Source organism: Semicossyphus pulcher, unplaced genomic scaffold (assembly GCF_022749685.1).
Source record: "Semicossyphus pulcher isolate SPU_LCO1_2020_fin unplaced genomic scaffold, fSemPul1.0.p SCAF_19, whole genome shotgun sequence".
Classification (NCBI taxonomy): domain Eukaryota; kingdom Metazoa; phylum Chordata; class Actinopteri; order Labriformes; family Labridae; genus Semicossyphus; species Semicossyphus pulcher.
The window spans coordinates 5190330-5208086 of NW_027211692.1; the positions used below are offsets into that span (position 1 = coordinate 5190330).

The following is a 17757-nucleotide window of genomic DNA, read 5'->3' on the forward strand; positions in this document are numbered from 1 at the left end:
AGATATGGTGCTGGAGAAACATCTACAAAATGTCCTACTGAATCATTTTCATTTAAATAAATGTCTGTTAAGTCACTATCTATCACAGAGGTAACACAATGGTGATTGAGCCTATGGCCCACTGATGAAAGCCTTTGCATTTGCAGAAAAAAATCCCAAGCGGCGCCCAGTTAGTGACGCGTTTTCCATCAGCCAGCAGTGGTTGGTCTGCCAGAGAGGGTAGACGGAGCTAAGCGGCTGCTTTTCCAGTCTCTGCAAGTGTTGCGAGTAAACAGTAATCTACTATGGCTGAACAAACAAAGAAAAGATGGATGACTACAGATACAACTTCAACAAGAAGTGAAAATCCAAAGAAAAAGAAACAAACTCGACGCTCAGATGAAGCAAACAGTCTGAAAAGGAAAGCGACCGTCAGCCAGGAAAATCAAGAGTTACAACCGGAGCCAACCGTGGACGTCACATATGCAACACTGTCTGGATATCTGGGAAGTGTGCTCCTGTAATTACCGTTTATCGCCACAGGTGCCGCCAAAGAGAACGAAACTGAGATCCTCGAGATTACAACTTAAATAGAATCAATATTACAATAAAGCTTAAAAAATAAAACACCTGAGGTATTTAGACACGGCCCGTAGAAAGGTCAAAGCTTTTTCAGGGTTCAGCCACAAAGTGAACAAGTGCTTAATCTAATCAAGTAAAACAAGTCATTAATCAAACAGCAAAAACATCCTTACAGTTATAATGTGTCTCTTAGTTACCTCAGTGGCTATTTTACATTAAAGGGCCTTCACACTGCTTCTGCCTGATTTAGCCACATATTTCATCATTCTGGAGATAATTCAAAGCATTTCCCCCCTAATTTACGCCTCCAGCCAGGCAGTCGTTGCTTTATGATAATGTTCTCTAATAGCATTGACCTATTAATGCAACATGCCTTCATATTTTTTATGACTTTAAAAGGAAAATAAGTCCAAGTTCTAAGTAATTCTACAACATTTATGGCCGTTGAGTGGTTTGGGTTTGGAGGACGTTATTAAAGTCGAGCACACTACACAGACTCTCCAGGATGAAACTGCAGCAGCAGAAGTACTGAAAGATAAATAACTGGAACGTATTAGAACGAGATTACCTCCTCAAACACAGCCCTTCATAATAGCATGCACAATAAATGGCATGCTGTCTATAGCCAAGGAACCATTCCTTTAAAAAAATGGCAACACTTTGTAGACAAACGGCCCGGTACCCGTCACAGCTCTGACACAATGTGCGGCTGGAGCCGTGGTAACGTGGCCACAGTGGACACTGGAGGTCACACAACCTTTATATAGACGTTCAGAGATTGCTGGGGGAAAAAATCAGCCACAGATTCAAATATTAGACACATTTTTCACACTCCAAAGCTCCCACGAGCATTAACAACAACAGTATTAATGTAGTGTCACTCACGTGTGCAGAGAGTCAGCCAGAGGAAGATGTTTGTATTATCGACACAATCATTTGCTTGAAGATTCCAACAGTTCAAATTAAGAACATGAGTTTTTCTTCTGTTTGTTGCACAGGAAATGTTCTTCAGCTTTTTCTTACTGGATGTTTGTAGCAGCATTTGTTTCTCTCAGCATGAAGACTTTGACATGCAAGTCTGACTGTGTCCAGTTGTGTTCCTGGGGGCTTGCTGTAGGCTACACACGCTCTGGCAGGCAGACTACAACTCCTCCGGCTTTGGCCAACAACAGCTGGTTACAGCTGATTAAGCTTTCAGTCATGAATTCGAATAGTGCTGATTACATATGACAAGTTTTGTGCTCATTGTGTCTGAGACCATGTTTTCAGAGCTGTGATTAGGTAGCAGGCTAACAGAAAGCTACCCGAGCTTGTTGACATATTGTATCTTTGGGTCAGACACTTGGGTATATAGGTGACAATGAGTGCAAGACATCCATCCATCCATTATCTATAACACTTACCCTGTTCAGGGTCGCAGGGGGCTGGAGCCTGTCATTGGGTGAGAGGCTGCGGCTCAGCGGTAGAGTCGGTCGTCTTTCGATCCCCAGCTCCCTCGCACTACATCTCGAAGTGTCCTTGGGCAAGACACTGAACCCCAAATTGCTCCCGGTGGCATAGCCAACGGGTATGAATGTGATAACTGATTGACAGTTAGGCACTTTATGTAGCAGCCTCTGCCATCAGTGTATGAATGTGTGTGTGAGTGGGTGAATCTGACATGTAGTGTAAAAGCAGCTTTGAGTGGTCGCAAAGACAATAAAGCGCTATATAAGTACAGTCCATTTACCATTTACACCTGGACTGATCGCCAGTCAATCACAGGGTTGACACACAGAGACAGACAACCTTTCATGCTTACACCCACGTCTAAGGCTGATTTTAGAGTCACCAACAAGAGGAGGGAGGAAGCCGAGTACCCGGAGAGAACACACACATGCACGGGGACAATATGCAAACTCCACACAGAAAGGCCCACTTCATCTGAACCGGGATTCAAACCAGGAACCTTCCAGCTGTGAGGCAACGCTAACCACTGCACCACCGTGCAGCCCTGGTGCAAACATCTATTTAAACAAATTATGAAGCGTGCGTGAATGTGTTGACAACAGTGGTGATAGAATAACACCAGCTGCAAAGTGGGTAGTTTGTGAAGTTTAATGTTAAACTGCATGACTTGTATTTTTTTCACACATCAGATACATTGTTAATATTTACATTAAACATAATCCAAATAAAAAAACAGGTTCAAATGTTTCACATCGTTTCATTGTTTCAGCCTGGGCAACAAAAAGATCTCACAACTCTAACATGTATTCAGGCATTGGTCCTTCCACAAATGTACAATACATGTCAAAAGAAATGTGCTGTAGGCCTATAAATATGTATATGTTTAAAAAAATAAAAACTAAAATGTTACAGTCTTACAAAACACAAAACAACAAGGTCGAGGGTGAAAACAAACATGGCAACTTTTCAGGACATTCAAAAGAATCAAATGTGGCTGAAAACGTAAGGATTCAAGAGTGAAAATGAAAACACGTAAATGCCACGTTAAGCATACTTTGCAGCAAGTTGTGGCACTTACTATAACAGATATAATAATGTTGATAATAATTATTATATTAATGATGAAAAGGAAGGATGTCATGAATAGTAAATGTGTCACAAAAAGACAAAGTCGTGTTTCAGTGTTTTTTCGCACGTCAGGTACAGCAATATCAAACTCCTTCAGCGGCGCGAGGCCGCGTCTTAAACTAAATGCTAGCACACAAATCGAGCCAATGCAAGACAACAAGGTGAGCACAGGAGAAAGTCTCACACGTTTTACTCTATCTCATTAACCACCAGTAAGAGTAAACACTAAATACCTTCAACACCTCAAGGGTTTTTTTTGTCACAGTTATCACAAACACAAGTATTTTCTTTTCTTTATTTTTTTTCCAAACAAACATCTGACATGGCAAAAAATGTGAACTTTCAGTTTATGCTAATTCGCTGTGTCTAGAGGGCTTGTGTGTGTGTAGGAGGCAGTATCCTGAAATTGGCTCGTCAAGCACGTTAGCTTATGTATGGTCTGAAATGAACAGTCTCAGTGGAAAAAACGGACTCTGAAAATAAGTGAGTGCTATCGTATATAACTACGCATTCTCTAAAAAAATACAGTAGCAAGCTTTTCTCTTCAGTGAAACTCTATTCAAAAAAATATTTAAATATGTTAGAAGTGCGGGCTGTCCTTGAAAAAGTCTTTCCCTTTTAGTATGAGTGGAGCAACTTCAATTTAAATGAGTTGGTTTCCCAGGACACCCAGGTATGTGATTGTCTTCACCTATTGCACCTGCATAAAGAACAACTCCTGCTGGTTGATATCGCCACACAAACACAACGCAAGGACGCACAATGCAAAGAGCCTCAAATCAACCTCCGCGAGGAACTCAAATTTTCACATACAGATATGGAAAAATACGGCGTATGGCGAGCGATGATGTAAACTAGGTAAGCGTAGCACAGTGCCAATCAGCTGAGATTATTTCCTGTCATACAAGGTGGAGTCATGTAAACGCTGGCAGGAAAGAAAACAGACAAAATGAGATGGAGCTATATGTCTTTGGCAACTACTGGTAGATTATTATAATAATAACAGTAATAATAATCATAATAATAATAAAATGGACGGATGGATAATAAAACATGGAGGAATAGCAGAAAGTAATACTGTTGGATCAAGCCCTTTGTTTTTCTTATTAGCTAATGAGGCTAACATTTGCTAATGGTCCGAAATATCCCGTCAAACTCCGCAACAGCAAAGCATGAAGGACTGAGTTGAGAGACTGCCAATCGTCACATAACAACCCTGTGGTTAACTGTCATTAAAGGGGAAGTCCATGTCATTATAGATTGTTAATTTGAAAAATCATATGGCATTTGTTTTCTTTTTTTTTTTCACCAGAACACACCCGATCACACGTACAGTACAGTATAATACTTTCAAAGAAGCAAGCATATGATTGACAGACAAACAGAAAACAAACAAAAGAAGCACGATGCTATAAAAGGTCACTACCACTGTGGGAAATGTAAAAAAAAACAAAAGAAGAGAAAAATAACATCTCGAGTGATACATGGCATATTCTGTACACGGTTCAGACAGCTGCAAAAAAGCAAAATATTCAAAGGTGAGGAGGCAACCGAAAACAAACAGGAAGTGTGGGCATGTGAAGGGGACGGGAGAGGGCAGTTAGTGTCGGCTAGGCTAACATCACGAGGTGAGCGGGGTCCGACAGACAGCCTCAGTGTAGTGCACAATACACAGGGGATTCAGGGCCACAAATTACAGACACTTTCATCATGTCAGGGAGACGCCCACACGTGGTTTAAGCGTACAGAATAAACAGAAGCGAGGTGGGAATGGATGCACATCCCTTCAGCACAGCTGTATTTTCCAAGAGGCGTTTGTGGCACTATCATGTCGCCTCTCGCGGAGCTAAAAGTTATGTGGCATGTCACACGGATTGCTCCTTGGGGAATGTGAACGGAGCGCGGGGGCCGGGGGCGGGGGCCTGGAAGCTGGTGTTGGAGTACATGGGCTCGGTGGGGGGCTGCTGCGTGTAGGGGTGCTGAGGCAAGAAGGTAACAGGAGGATAGGCGGGAGCGGGCTGGGACTCAGGGAACTGTTCCATGTTGCAGACACGCTGGTAGCTCATGTATTCAGCGGGGTTCAACAGCTCTTCTGGACGCCTCCCAGAGTCCTGCGAGGAGAGGACAGAAGAAGAAGAAGAAAGAGGATAATTCTGCAGGGTCAAAGTTTCCTTTAACTCAGGAGGGGTGGCTGAACCCGACATCACAACAGTACATCACAGTGCACAGCCGAACACTCAGTGGATTACTAAACAGACTTTCTAAACAGTATTTTGCAATGTCACAGTTCAGCTACGAACTCCAACAGAAGCACAGTGTTAATAAATATTCATGCATGTTCCCCGACACTGGGCGACCCACAGGGCTGGATAAACTCATAACTTCTGTATTTATGCTTTCTAAGCTGCTTTGACTTCTTCAGATAATATCGTTTTGTCCTTTTAATAACATCTGTATTTACTTGTCAGATTGTTAAAATTATGGGACTGATGTAACACAGTTCCACTTTTATGTGAACATTTTAGAGAGCAGTCAATTTATTACTGCACCAGATGTGGCCTTAAACATGCCATAAGTGCATAACTGGCCACTAACGTTTTACACTGAGGGCTCTTTCAGCATGAGTCAGAGAGGTGGAGATACAGATGGTGGTGCAAACTGCTTTTGGCCAGCTGGATTGAGGGTTTGATACAGATACAGAAATAGTAGAGGAGTCTGAAATCGGGCTGCTCACTCTGTATTCGACTCTGGATGTGACAGCTAACTTTCAACGATAACCACTGAACTGATTTAATGTATGTTAATGCTTTTACTTACATGTCTGCAATGGAGCTAATTGTAAATACTTGGAGTAAATCAGTGCTGATTTAAAGCGGCACTCTAACAGTTTATCATTTAATTTGATAAAGCTGGAGGATGCACAGGAGACAGATTTAAAAAAGGAAGGTACAAATTGATGCAGCAGAGGCTAAGATACTCTGACTCGTAGTCCCCAGTTTTGATCAAACTCCAAAAACACTGGATGACTCACTACATTTCCCATAATGCAACTTCAAAGCATTTTTAAAGTAATAATATCCAAGATTTTCATGTAAATAAATGTCTGTTAAGTCTCTATCTATCGCTAAATGAGGTAACACAATGGTGATTGAGCCGATGGCCCACTGATGAAAGCCTTTGCATTTGCAGTATTACAGACTGGGTGTCTGTGGCGACTATCGTAGAAAAAATCGCAAGCAGCGCCCAGTTAGTGACACGTTTTCCATCAGCCAGCAGTGGTTGGTCTGCCAGAGAGGGTAGGCGGAGCTAAGCGGCTGCTTTTCTGGTCTCTGCAAGTGTTGCGAGTAAACAGTAATCTAATATGGCTGAACAAACAAAGAAAAGATGGATGACTACAGATACAACCTTAAAAAATAAGTGAAAAGCCAAACAAAAAGAAACAAATTTGTCGCTCAGATGAAGCAAACAGTCTAAAAAGGAAAGCGACCGTCAGCCAGGAAAATCAAGAGTTACAACTGGAGCCAACTGTGGACGTCACACATGCGCACTGTCAGGATATCTGGAAGTGTGCTCCTGCAATTAAAGTTTATCGCCACAGGTGGCGCCAAAGAGAACGAAACTGAGATCTTTGAGATTACAACTTTAAGTCTCAGGTCCGGTATGAATGATGTCCTCAGACTTTAGAAAGTGCACGTGACTGTTTATGCCACGAATTTAAGGACAACTTGTGACAACAAGTAGACTCGTCTTTATTTTGCAATTAGGTGGAATGGTACTTCAGCAGTTTACATAATTTCCTCACCTAATGTTCTTGTAAATATCACATATACTTCATTTAAGACCCAGACAGGACTGTGAGAAGCGTATTCACAGCAGTTAAATGTTCTTGTTTTCCAAAGCAGCCAGTACATACCGTGTTTGTGTTACATCATCGTGTTTAAAGCATCCATTTTCTGACACTATATCTATTAGAATGCAGAACACAATGCTGCTCGCTCCACTTGAAAGTTTATAATGGCTTTAAGATCTTTAATGGAGCTGTGAACAGTGCGTCCTCAGGATGTCAGCCATCGTGCTGATGTCCCTGCGTACACTGGTTACCCCGCTTTAACTTAAAGTAGAGTTAAGAGTCAACAAGTCTGCAGAGAAGTGCGTAGGTTTATGTATTTGTTTTGCATCATTCTGTGCAGGCTGTGTTTTAATCAAAGTTCTGGCTCTGGAAGAAGAATTCAGTATTGTGTTGTGCTTTGTGAGAGCTCATCACACTCAAATAGCTCCATAAATATAATCCACTGACAGAGCAGGGAATCATATATCCCGCTCGTGGCTGACATGCACTGCTTTCCTGACATTTATGCCTTTACTGAATTACAATTAGGCAGCAGGGTGTGTTTGGGTGGGTGGAGAGTCAAGTTCTCAACACCACAACTGTATTTTGCAACGAAATTTGTATTGACACTGCTAATCAGTATTCTCCCTGGCCATGAATCCACCACAACATGCAGGACAGAAACTGAGTAACTGCAAGGTCACTGATCTTTATCTGCACAAACATGAATATTGAGCCTTCAGCCCTGAACTGTTGATTTATTTTAGCTGTCGGCTTTTTGGAAAAATTTTGATTATGTGTTTTTTAAAAACACAGCAGTCTTAGAGGAACACATAATTGATGCTTTGAAAGACATCCGGGCTCATTTCTCCCTTAGAAAAATTTAATTACTGTAAAATATGAATCAGTTCTGTTCACTCAAAACTTTTATGCACTTTTTTGTAATGGAAAGAACAAATAAGTGGCAAAATAGGACGACACTACTTCTACTTCTACGACTAATAGATGAGAGCAACGCATCCGGGTACTTTGCCCTAAAGTTGTGGCCCCGCCCCCTTTTGGGTGAAAGCAGTCGCTCTAATATGAATTAGTAAGATTACCGTACAGCTTTAATACTATTAAGTGCCAAAATCAAATAGCCAGTCAGGCAAACAGCTGTATTATGACTTTTCTGATCAACGGCGTCGTGACATTAAAATAATCAAGGCTATAAGGGGACGTGAGCGTCCTCTCATGTCTGCCTTCATCATAAATGATGAACGTCCCCATCTGGTGAGCGGAGGTGTCATAAACTGGCATCACATACACTACTGTGTTATTAAACCGTGTTACCTGAGTATTTATTTGTGGTAACGCGTAGTGTAGTAATGTAGGCCTCAATGTAGTGGTTAATATAGCCGTACTTATGGGATAAAAATGATAATATTATCGAGTCGTTTCGTATCAGTCGTTTGAGTTTCTTTTGTAAGAGGCTTTGGTGAGGTGCTCACTTATACAATGATTTTCACCACATTTTAAATGAGACTGTGACTGTGTGAAGAATCTGGTGACAGAGGCAGACTGCAGCTCCTGCAGCTGTAAACACAACGATCGCTGGTTTAGGCACCAGTCGTTTCGAACACCAGTAGGAACACCACACCGGGTCCCACAGTGAACCACTTTCAAGCAGCCTGAAGCCGCAGAGCTCTTCTTTTACCCTCTTAAATCTTTTTTTTCCCCTGTTTGAGACAGAATTCGATGCAGAAGCTGAAAGGCATGGGGCTGCAAGTGATTTCTAATCTACTACCAGTACTGTAACAGCCATAGATGTGGTAACGGCGCTCGTTTTCAACCAAAAGGGGCCGTGGTCATTCTGGCAAACAGGAAGTGACGTGTGGCTGCTCTCATCTATTGTTATTATGAAAACAAACAAAAACAAAAAAAATATGGAACTTCACTTTTCTGATTGTCCTGTTTAAGCGCCCCCTGGTGGCTAGGAGGCCCTAAGCAGCTCTGATTTCTTTATAGGTAGCTCCTTGAAAGTGTGATGTTTTCAAAAAAATAAGAATATGATTGAGACCAGATGAGAAAATGATAAAACACATGCAAACAAGAAAATTAAATGGACAAAAATGACGTGTTTGTGTTTCAACAAAACCACAAAAACAACTTAAATCTGCCGACAAACTGTTGCATGCGTTAAACAAAACATAGAAACAGGAATGTCTGTATCAAACAATACAGTTGTCACAGCATGAATATATATTTAATGGATAAAGCATGGGGAATAAAACTTTTAATAAGCAGGTCATGAACAGACATTGGCTTTATAAAGGCCCAATGTGTGTTTTGTAACTTATAAATAAAGTTAATGTATTTATTCTAAACAGAAAGTCTATCCTTTTAGATTAATTGCCCTTAATTGTATCAACAGGGAAACTAACTCCATGTACATTTAGAGATAAAACAAATGAAACAATAGCAGAAGAAGAGGCTCTAATATAAAATGACATTCTGGGGGCTGAACGGTGAGAAAAGCAGAGCGGATCTCTGGGAGACAAAAGGGTCGCGGTGATTGTGTGTGAAGGTGAATCAGTGTTTTCACATTAGCAGACGTGCGAGTAAACCTTTCCTGACACACGCTGGAGACATTGACAGAAGCGTCTGAAATTCTTATTTGCTTCAGGTCAGTTTCAAGGAGCGTTCGAGCAGCAGGATAAACTTTCTTATTCCTTTCTTTGCTCGCTGAGAAAAACTTTGGTGGATTCCAGCGAAATGTAAGCAAACTGTCTCAGGAGCAGTTTCCCTGTCTTATACGTTTAGCTGAAGACAAGACGTTCAAGAATCAGGCGTGAAACCAAAGTGATGCAGATGGAAGTCTGACACCGTGTTAAGTTTAAAGTGTCACTGACGAAAAATACAATCAGTTTTAGAAATGCTTTAACTAAGAAATTCTCAGACCAGTGGAAACAATGTGTCGAGTTTGGTCATTATAAAATTCAAAATTATTAATTCAAAGTAAAAGTTTGACAGTTTGGGAAAGAGTTTTGTTTGCTTTCTTGCACAGAGTATCTGTCTTTAATAAATGACACTGTAGCCAACCAGTTAGCCAAGCATAGAGACTGGGAAACAGCTAACCTGGCTCCATCTTTAAAGCTCACTGATTAAAAAAAGACTTGGTGTTTTCCAGGCATGTTGTATGCCTGGTTACTTTTTAAAGAGATCTTTTAAGCTGCTTGTAGGTACTGCTTTTTATGTATCAACAGTCAAGCTAGCTGTTTTGAACTGTTCTGGTCTAATGCTAATCCAAACTAACAAGCTACTAAGCTGCTGCTAGCTGTCACCATATTTTTATTGGACTGGCTATTGGTTTCCTTCAAGAATTATGTATTAGGAGTTAGCAAGAAAGCTAATTAGCATATTTCCTGAAAAACAAGGTTTTGGCTTTTTAGTCTTGGATACAGAGTGGTTGAGATTTGGCAGAAAGTTGCTTTTCACTGGACATAAATAAATATTTTAGTATGTTGTAGTTTAGTTTGTAGCAAGAGACAGAAACAGTTGAAGTCAAGCGAACAAAAAAACACAGCTCAGTATATTTGTTTGCTAAATTGTGATTAATTCATTAGGTGAAACTAAATCTGATATTAGTGCCTTATTTATTATTCATAAAGGAGTGTACTGATATAATGGATATAGCAGGGGCGTGGGGGGTGTTTAGGTTGGATTCCCTCCATCACAGATGTGGATGAAGGTCAAACTGATGTCCAGGAGGCAGCTCGCCGCAGTCTGAGCCGCAGACAATCACAGATCTCTGAACCCGCTGTGAGCCAAATATCGTCTGTTACACAATAAACAGAATGCACAAATAACCGTCTGCTGTCAGATTGTAAATTATTTCTGCATCCCTGTTAGCCATAGCGTTTTTGTTTATCTATATACAGTGGGGGTTTACAGCCTTATCCCGGCCTTACATCACTCTCTCTTACAAACATTTAGAAAACTTCTGCCTGTTTTTTTTTACGTTTTTGGCCCAAAAATTATTTAAAAACCGATTTTTATTCATGAACTTGTAAAAGCTGGTGCCCCCATTGGTTTGCGTAACCAGTTTAACCTCAAACTTTTGTTATTTAATCCTTTTTTACGACTGAAATCGGTTTCACCTTTGGGTGATCTTCTGCAGAAGTCAAACTGAATGTGTTTTTTTTTGTTTCTAAGACTTTCAACATTAAACTCTGGGCAGTGAGCCATGGATTCGGATGATTTAGGATAATGGCCAATTGGAAGACACATACTTACTTTTAAAGGGAAATTTAATGCTTAGTGGGTCATTAATGTAAAAAGATTCTTTTAGACTTTCAGAATTAAAGCTGCACCGGGCAGGAGTTTCATGTCCAGTCAAACACATCTTATAGGCCTAAGTCACAAAATAAGGGAAGCAGAGACTGTCCTGTTCCTCTTGATTTTACACTTTGTTTGGATTGATGTGAAACTGAAGATTGTTTGAAATATTGTGTCCACAAATCGTGAAAAAACAAAACTCTTGAAGCGAAACAAGTGATTGTCCAGAGACACGTTAACCAGAGTCTCAGCAGGAGGCTCTCACACGTTGAGCTGTGGCCGCTGCTGTCTTCAAACACAGACTGAATGTAAACTGAAAAGGGACGGCAGCAGGCCAGCTGATTGAAAGTATTGTCTTTTAAGTCTGTTTGACACAACAAAGAAACATCTGCTGACACAGAGATGTGCAGAAAAGCTGGACAAAAAAATGAAGCTTTTTCTTTATGGTATGACATGAACTGAGACTGTCCCGGTGTCCATGTTGGATCTGATGTCCTTTGGGAGCATGTCAGCCTGTTGTTTTTTCTGGTATGCACCATCAGAGTACAGAACTAACAGTACTGGTGACATATCTCATTAGTTTTGATATATTTCCAAATTTCCTTAGTATATCATAGAATAATTATTAGATAAGTCAGTGCATTTACTTTCTACATCTTTTTCACAATGTTTTTAGCCTTCAGATTGTTTTTACGACACGATTCAATACTATACCACACCATACCATCCTTTATCATACAATATGATATGATACCATATGATATGATACCATACCATACGATGCGACATGATACGATGCCATACGATATGGTACGATACGATATAATACCATACCATACAATACATCATAAGGTACGATAGGTACAATATGATACATACGGTACGATAAGGTAAGATATGGTATGGTACAACACAGTATGATACGGTACGATGCAATGCGATATCATGCGATGGGATGCAACACGATACGATGCAACACGATACCATATGATATGGCACGATACGATATCTTACCATACCATACCATACAATATGATACAATATGATACATACGGTACGATACGGTAAGAAACGATATGGTACAACACAGTGCGATACGGTACGATGCAATTCGATACGATACAATGCAATACGATAAGATACGATACGATGTGATACAGTACAATATGATGCGATGCGACACGATAAAATATGATACATACAGTACGGAGCGGTAATATATGATAGGGTAAGATATGGTACGGTGCAATATGATATGATTCAACACGATACCATACGATACAGTACAATACGATGCGATATGATATGATACCATACAATACATGATAGGGTACAATACGATACCATAAGATTTGATGCAACACCATACCATACCGTGCAATGTAATGTGATGCGACACCTTTTCAGTTGCCTCTGTGGGTCAGTCTGTCCTAGTCTTTGAATGCTGCACACATTTAGCCGTCTCCCCCAAAAAAGGACATGCACATGTGCTGCCTTTAGCAGGATGAACATGTTTTACCAAAGTGACTTGGAGTGAATGGCCGTTTTGCTTTTGTTTCACTTTTCTTAGGGGGCTGTTGTGTGTGAAAATGCACATGACTGACAGGCTGCTGTATATATACAGCTCCCTAGATCAGCACAGATTCATTACATCTTTCATGATTTGTGTTAGGTCACAAATTGGATTCATAGACACTGATGGTATGATTTCTTTATGCGACGCTCAATGTCAGAGACATCTGCCACAAAAATAATCAAAAGATAGGATGAAAAAAACGACTGATCATTACTTTAAAGGTTCAAGGAGAGAAACTGACCTCCAAAGTAGATACAGCATGACTCAACCCGAACCAAGAAGCAAGAAATTGAGGAGGGATTTTTTACTTTCAAGCCTCCAAACAACATTTTATCATTTGAAGAAACATTTCAAAAGTGAGGTCATATAAAGCGGCACGTACAGACTGACTTTTATAACCAGCAGGCTACACTTTAAAAACGTTCTCCTTTCTGGTCTGAGGAAAACAGTATGATAGCCACAACTAAGTTCTGCTCTACCAGCAAGAGGAGCAAACATATTAGGCTTCTGTTAAAGTCTTTACACTGGTTATCTGTTGTCTGGTGTACTGATGTTTATAATGAGCTGCATGGCCTTGCTCCGGACTCTCTCTCACTTCAAATTTTACTGTACATCATTATATTTATTTTATTCTAAAGTTTGGTGTACAGCGTACTTACTGATTTTTTGTTAAAGCTTGTAGTTTCTCTGCCTGACACAAGGTGCAACGTTCTGCAATGTTATCTGGTATTACGACAGAGACAGGCAGCGCTGAGGTTCAGCTGCCGTTCACAGAGCTGATTCTGCCTCATTTGTGCCACTTTTTAAACTTTCTGTCAGGTCAAACGTCCTCTTTCTTATGCTGGAATAAAAACTTTCTTTCAAACTTGAAAGAATGTAAAGCAAAAGAGGACAAGAGGAATGATCTCTAATGCATACATTTAAAACTGAGGGTTTATCTAAATGAAATCTGGCTCACCTTGAAGTCATTCTTAAGCATTCTAACCTTGCAGGAATATGGCCCAAATAAGTTTTTCCTATCTGATAATAATACCTCTGTCATAGTAAAAGGATGCTATGAAATACAATCAGGCTGTGATTAACAGACGGCTGATTTATTTCACTGATTACTTTTAAGTCAGCGACCAAAGGTGAACTTCTCCTCAGAGAGTAAGAAGAGGATTCAGACACCCTGGATGTGAACTTCTGCTTCACTCTCCGGCTCAGCAAACACAGATTTTATTGAACGGTGCGACCTCATGACCGGAGTCGCTCAGGACCAGGCTTAATGTCGGGTTACAAACAGGGAACGTTAACCGCCGATTCCCAGGAGGACTTTTTGCTGAAATAGTTCCTCTGCTACAGTAACACATCAATTACTGTCCTGCTGACTGAACACCTTGTGAAACATAACAGCTGAATCAATGTTCATCCATTTGTTTTCACAGTCATCTCACGTTATCTTTCTGTCTCTGATGGGAAAAACGAAAAAAATAACCATAAATAACTTGTGTCTGCTAAGGGCTTCCGTACTTATGTGAGTATTGCATCAGTTTTTAATCCCAAAAATGTTCAACCTTCTTAAAATGTTGTCAAAACTAGGGATGGGGACGAAGATTCGAGTACTCATTGTTGATGTCATTATTCGAGTAACGTTATGCGTTGTTTTCGTTGAATTTAACTCAGTTACGTGCACCATGTCAGCCATGACCAGGAAAAAGAAATGTCTGGAAGCACTTTGACAAAACAGACGTCGACAACGTGCTGTGCAAGATATGTGGTGTTAAACTTATATCATAGAAATACGAGTGCTTAACCACAAGCGCTTAGAGCACAAGGAAGAGCCAGCGGAGACAGACGACAGGCAGTCTCACGTCACATCATTTGCTAACCCTGTTAGCACACGTCATTGTGATGATACCAGAGCGGAGAAGATTAGCTTGTTAATAACGAACACGGTGACTGGAGATATGCTCCCATTAAGTGATGAGGAAGGAGAAGGCTTCCGTGAACTGCCCTGAGCGGAGTACAAGCCACCATCAGGCCGGACAACAGCTACTAGAGTGGAAGCCTATTTTTATTATCATCATTAAGTTGAACGTATTATTCATGGCTCATCATTGCGGGATGTCATTTCCTTTATTTTTCAAGGGAAACTGCAGCTAAAACTGCCGCACATTAAGTTAATTTCATATTTATTTTGACTTGAAGGCTGTTGATTTTAGAGTTACGTGTACAGAGGTCAAAACAGTCCGCTAACGCTGTGACGTTTGACAACGGTATGTTGCGTTAATTGAAGCCTGTTATTTCTTAGACTGCACTTGCTTTGCATTGTTGGCTATTTACATGAATGTAAAAGTGTTAGATAGTAAAGTTCTCTCAAAGGCATACAGCCTACTATTTCCAGGCCGGGAGGGCTGTGTGCGACGTTTATGGGGGTTTTTTAACGGTAAAAAAAAATATATATTTTGTGAGTACTCGAGTACTTGGATTGCTCGAATATTGAGATTACTGAGTGAAAACTGTCAATAATGAAAATAATTCTTCCTGTTCTAATTTAATTTAAACTGTTCAAATGACGTCCTAAAAACTCTCTGATATTTGAAACAAGGCTTCCCTCCACTAAAGATAAGCTTCACTTCTACTCTTATTTCATGAGCGCTGATGATAGTGTAATAAAGATTTTAAAACCCAGAGCCAGAATAAATTAAGTTTTACTGCATATTTTTGGAAGACTTTGAGGAGCTCCTTCCCTCATGCAGCAGCCAAAGATTTAATACCAGAGATAAATCTGGGATGTTAATACAGACTGCAGCACATGGTTTGGTATTGAAAACGTTACTGTGTGCAAGATGTTCGAATCTGTGAATGTCCTCAGTCTCAGGCAAAGACACAAGAATATCTATCCTTCTAGATAGTGAAACGTTCCCATTCAAAGTCACCGGCCTTAATGTCCTCATTAAATCAGAATGCTTCTCATTTCCGAGAGTTTGTCCCAATAATCCGGCTGAATGTGTGGCCCGACTTTGTGAAGAGATGTTCTCCAGCACGCTGACACACATGAGATTACCTCCTCGCTGCACACTGTGTCCTGTGCTCCCTGCAGGAAGGCTGCTGCTGCTGCTGCTCGCCTGCTCATGTGTTAAACCCCTATAAACATTTGGAAGTGCTGCTGCTGTAATGGCTGCCTCCCATGTAGCCTTTCAGAAGCGCTGCCTCCACCCTGTACGCTCTCACTTTATTGTCACTGTCGTCGCTCTAATCTCTGCTGTGCTGTGATTTCCGGGAGCAGCACTACATTACATTTCTATACTTTTAATTTAAGAGTGAATGAGATATGAAAGAATCCTAATTACATTATTTTAATAACATTATGTGGATGTGTTTTAATCTCATTCTGACTGTTTGCCTCCTCATAAAAGGTTGATACTGAACTGTTCGTGTTTCATTTGTTTCCCTTGTAATATCCGCTCTCCACGCAGCGTCCACTCATTGTGATTGAAGCCTCATTCATTTACATTAATGCTTATAAGGGGAAGGGGAAGGGGAAGAGGTTAGGGGAAGATCTTGGTCTTGGTTAAATATTGGAAATGTCAACAGAGACTTAAAGCATGACACTTGATTTGTTTACTGGTAACATTTAACCAGAATCTCAATCTCCGCCTGATCTTACACAAAGCTTTTTAAAGTCACATGTGAAGAAGCTGCACGCTGTCAGAAACCAGCACTTTGCATTCTTGCAAATGGGAAAACACTCGAGGACTATAAATAAATGTGATTTGTAAGAGACAAGGTTGAGGCTAAAGTTTATGTTTGTTATGTCTGACTAACTGTAAGAGCAGCTTGTTGACAACAACAGACGTCGTCATTATTCATCACACATGTTAAAGAGTTCTAATTGCATTGATTGTTGTGTGTAGGTCCGTATTATTAACGGTGCAGTGAGGAATTGCTAACGCGTCGTGTTGTCACAATAGATTATTCAGAGGCTGATAATTAAAACTAAACTGACAACAAGCTGACTTATAGCAACCGGAGGAAGCTGGACCCTCGGCTCTGTTGTATCTGTATTTATTTACACACGGGTCTGTATGTGACTGAGTGACTGAGTGAGTGACGTTACTTTCAGAGCCGTAGAGAGAGAGAGTTGCGACATCGCAATGGCGGTTATGGAGCATATTGGACCTCCACTGACTCTCTGTCTATATGGCTCTGGATACTTTGTTCGGGGAGTAGGCGACGCTGCTCCTCAGCTTTCAAACATGTTGTCATCAGCCTCATAAGGACAGTCCTTGTCCCTGTAACACATTGCCGACAAAAGAGCACATTGACCTGATGCAGTCAGCCACATACGAGGTTTTGACCTCGTCGTTATTCATCATTTTCATCGTCATTTACGGCAGCTGTCCAGGAAATATTCAAGCCCCCCAGCCTTTGACTTTTCCTAACAGTGTGTTCAGTAGCGCCCCCTATTGTTAAAAAATGCTTAAAAATACTCATTTATACCTAAACACCAGCGGGTCAAATTTACCCAGATATAGAACGCTGTCATTTTCGCGCTGTTCATTTCGCTCGTCCACATTGATACATTGTATGTTGCTATGGCAACGCCTTTTTTTCTACTACTGTGTGTCATGAAGTTGTATGTAAATCAGGCATTAGATGTACTCAGTGCCTTGAGTGAAGGTGAGTCTGATGAACGGGAGGTCTCTGGACGCTATTTTTAGTTTGTTTTCTGTGAAGCACCTTGTTCACAAAGTGCTTTGCAAATAAAGTTTATTGTTTTATTTCATTGTCATGTTGTCATTTTGTAAGCTGCATAAAGACAGCACATTTAGCATTTCATTACACAACTTTGTGTTGTAAAATGATTAACAAATGAACCTTGAAAATAGCCGTTATACGTTGGCGGTTTTTG

General features: G+C 40.6%; 1 protein-coding gene across 1 annotated transcript in view; it reads right to left on the reverse strand.

Annotated features, from left to right (window-relative positions):
- Positions 1-5003: 5003 nt before the first annotated feature.
- Positions 5004-17757, reverse strand: part of nectin1b (nectin cell adhesion molecule 1b) — a 157303-nt gene continuing 144549 nt past the window's right edge. Inside the window, exon 10 of the mRNA XM_069668218.1 lies at positions 5004-5249. Coding sequence (XP_069524319.1) covers positions 5004-5249 — 246 coding nt within the window. The remainder of the gene's footprint in view (positions 5250-17757) is intronic.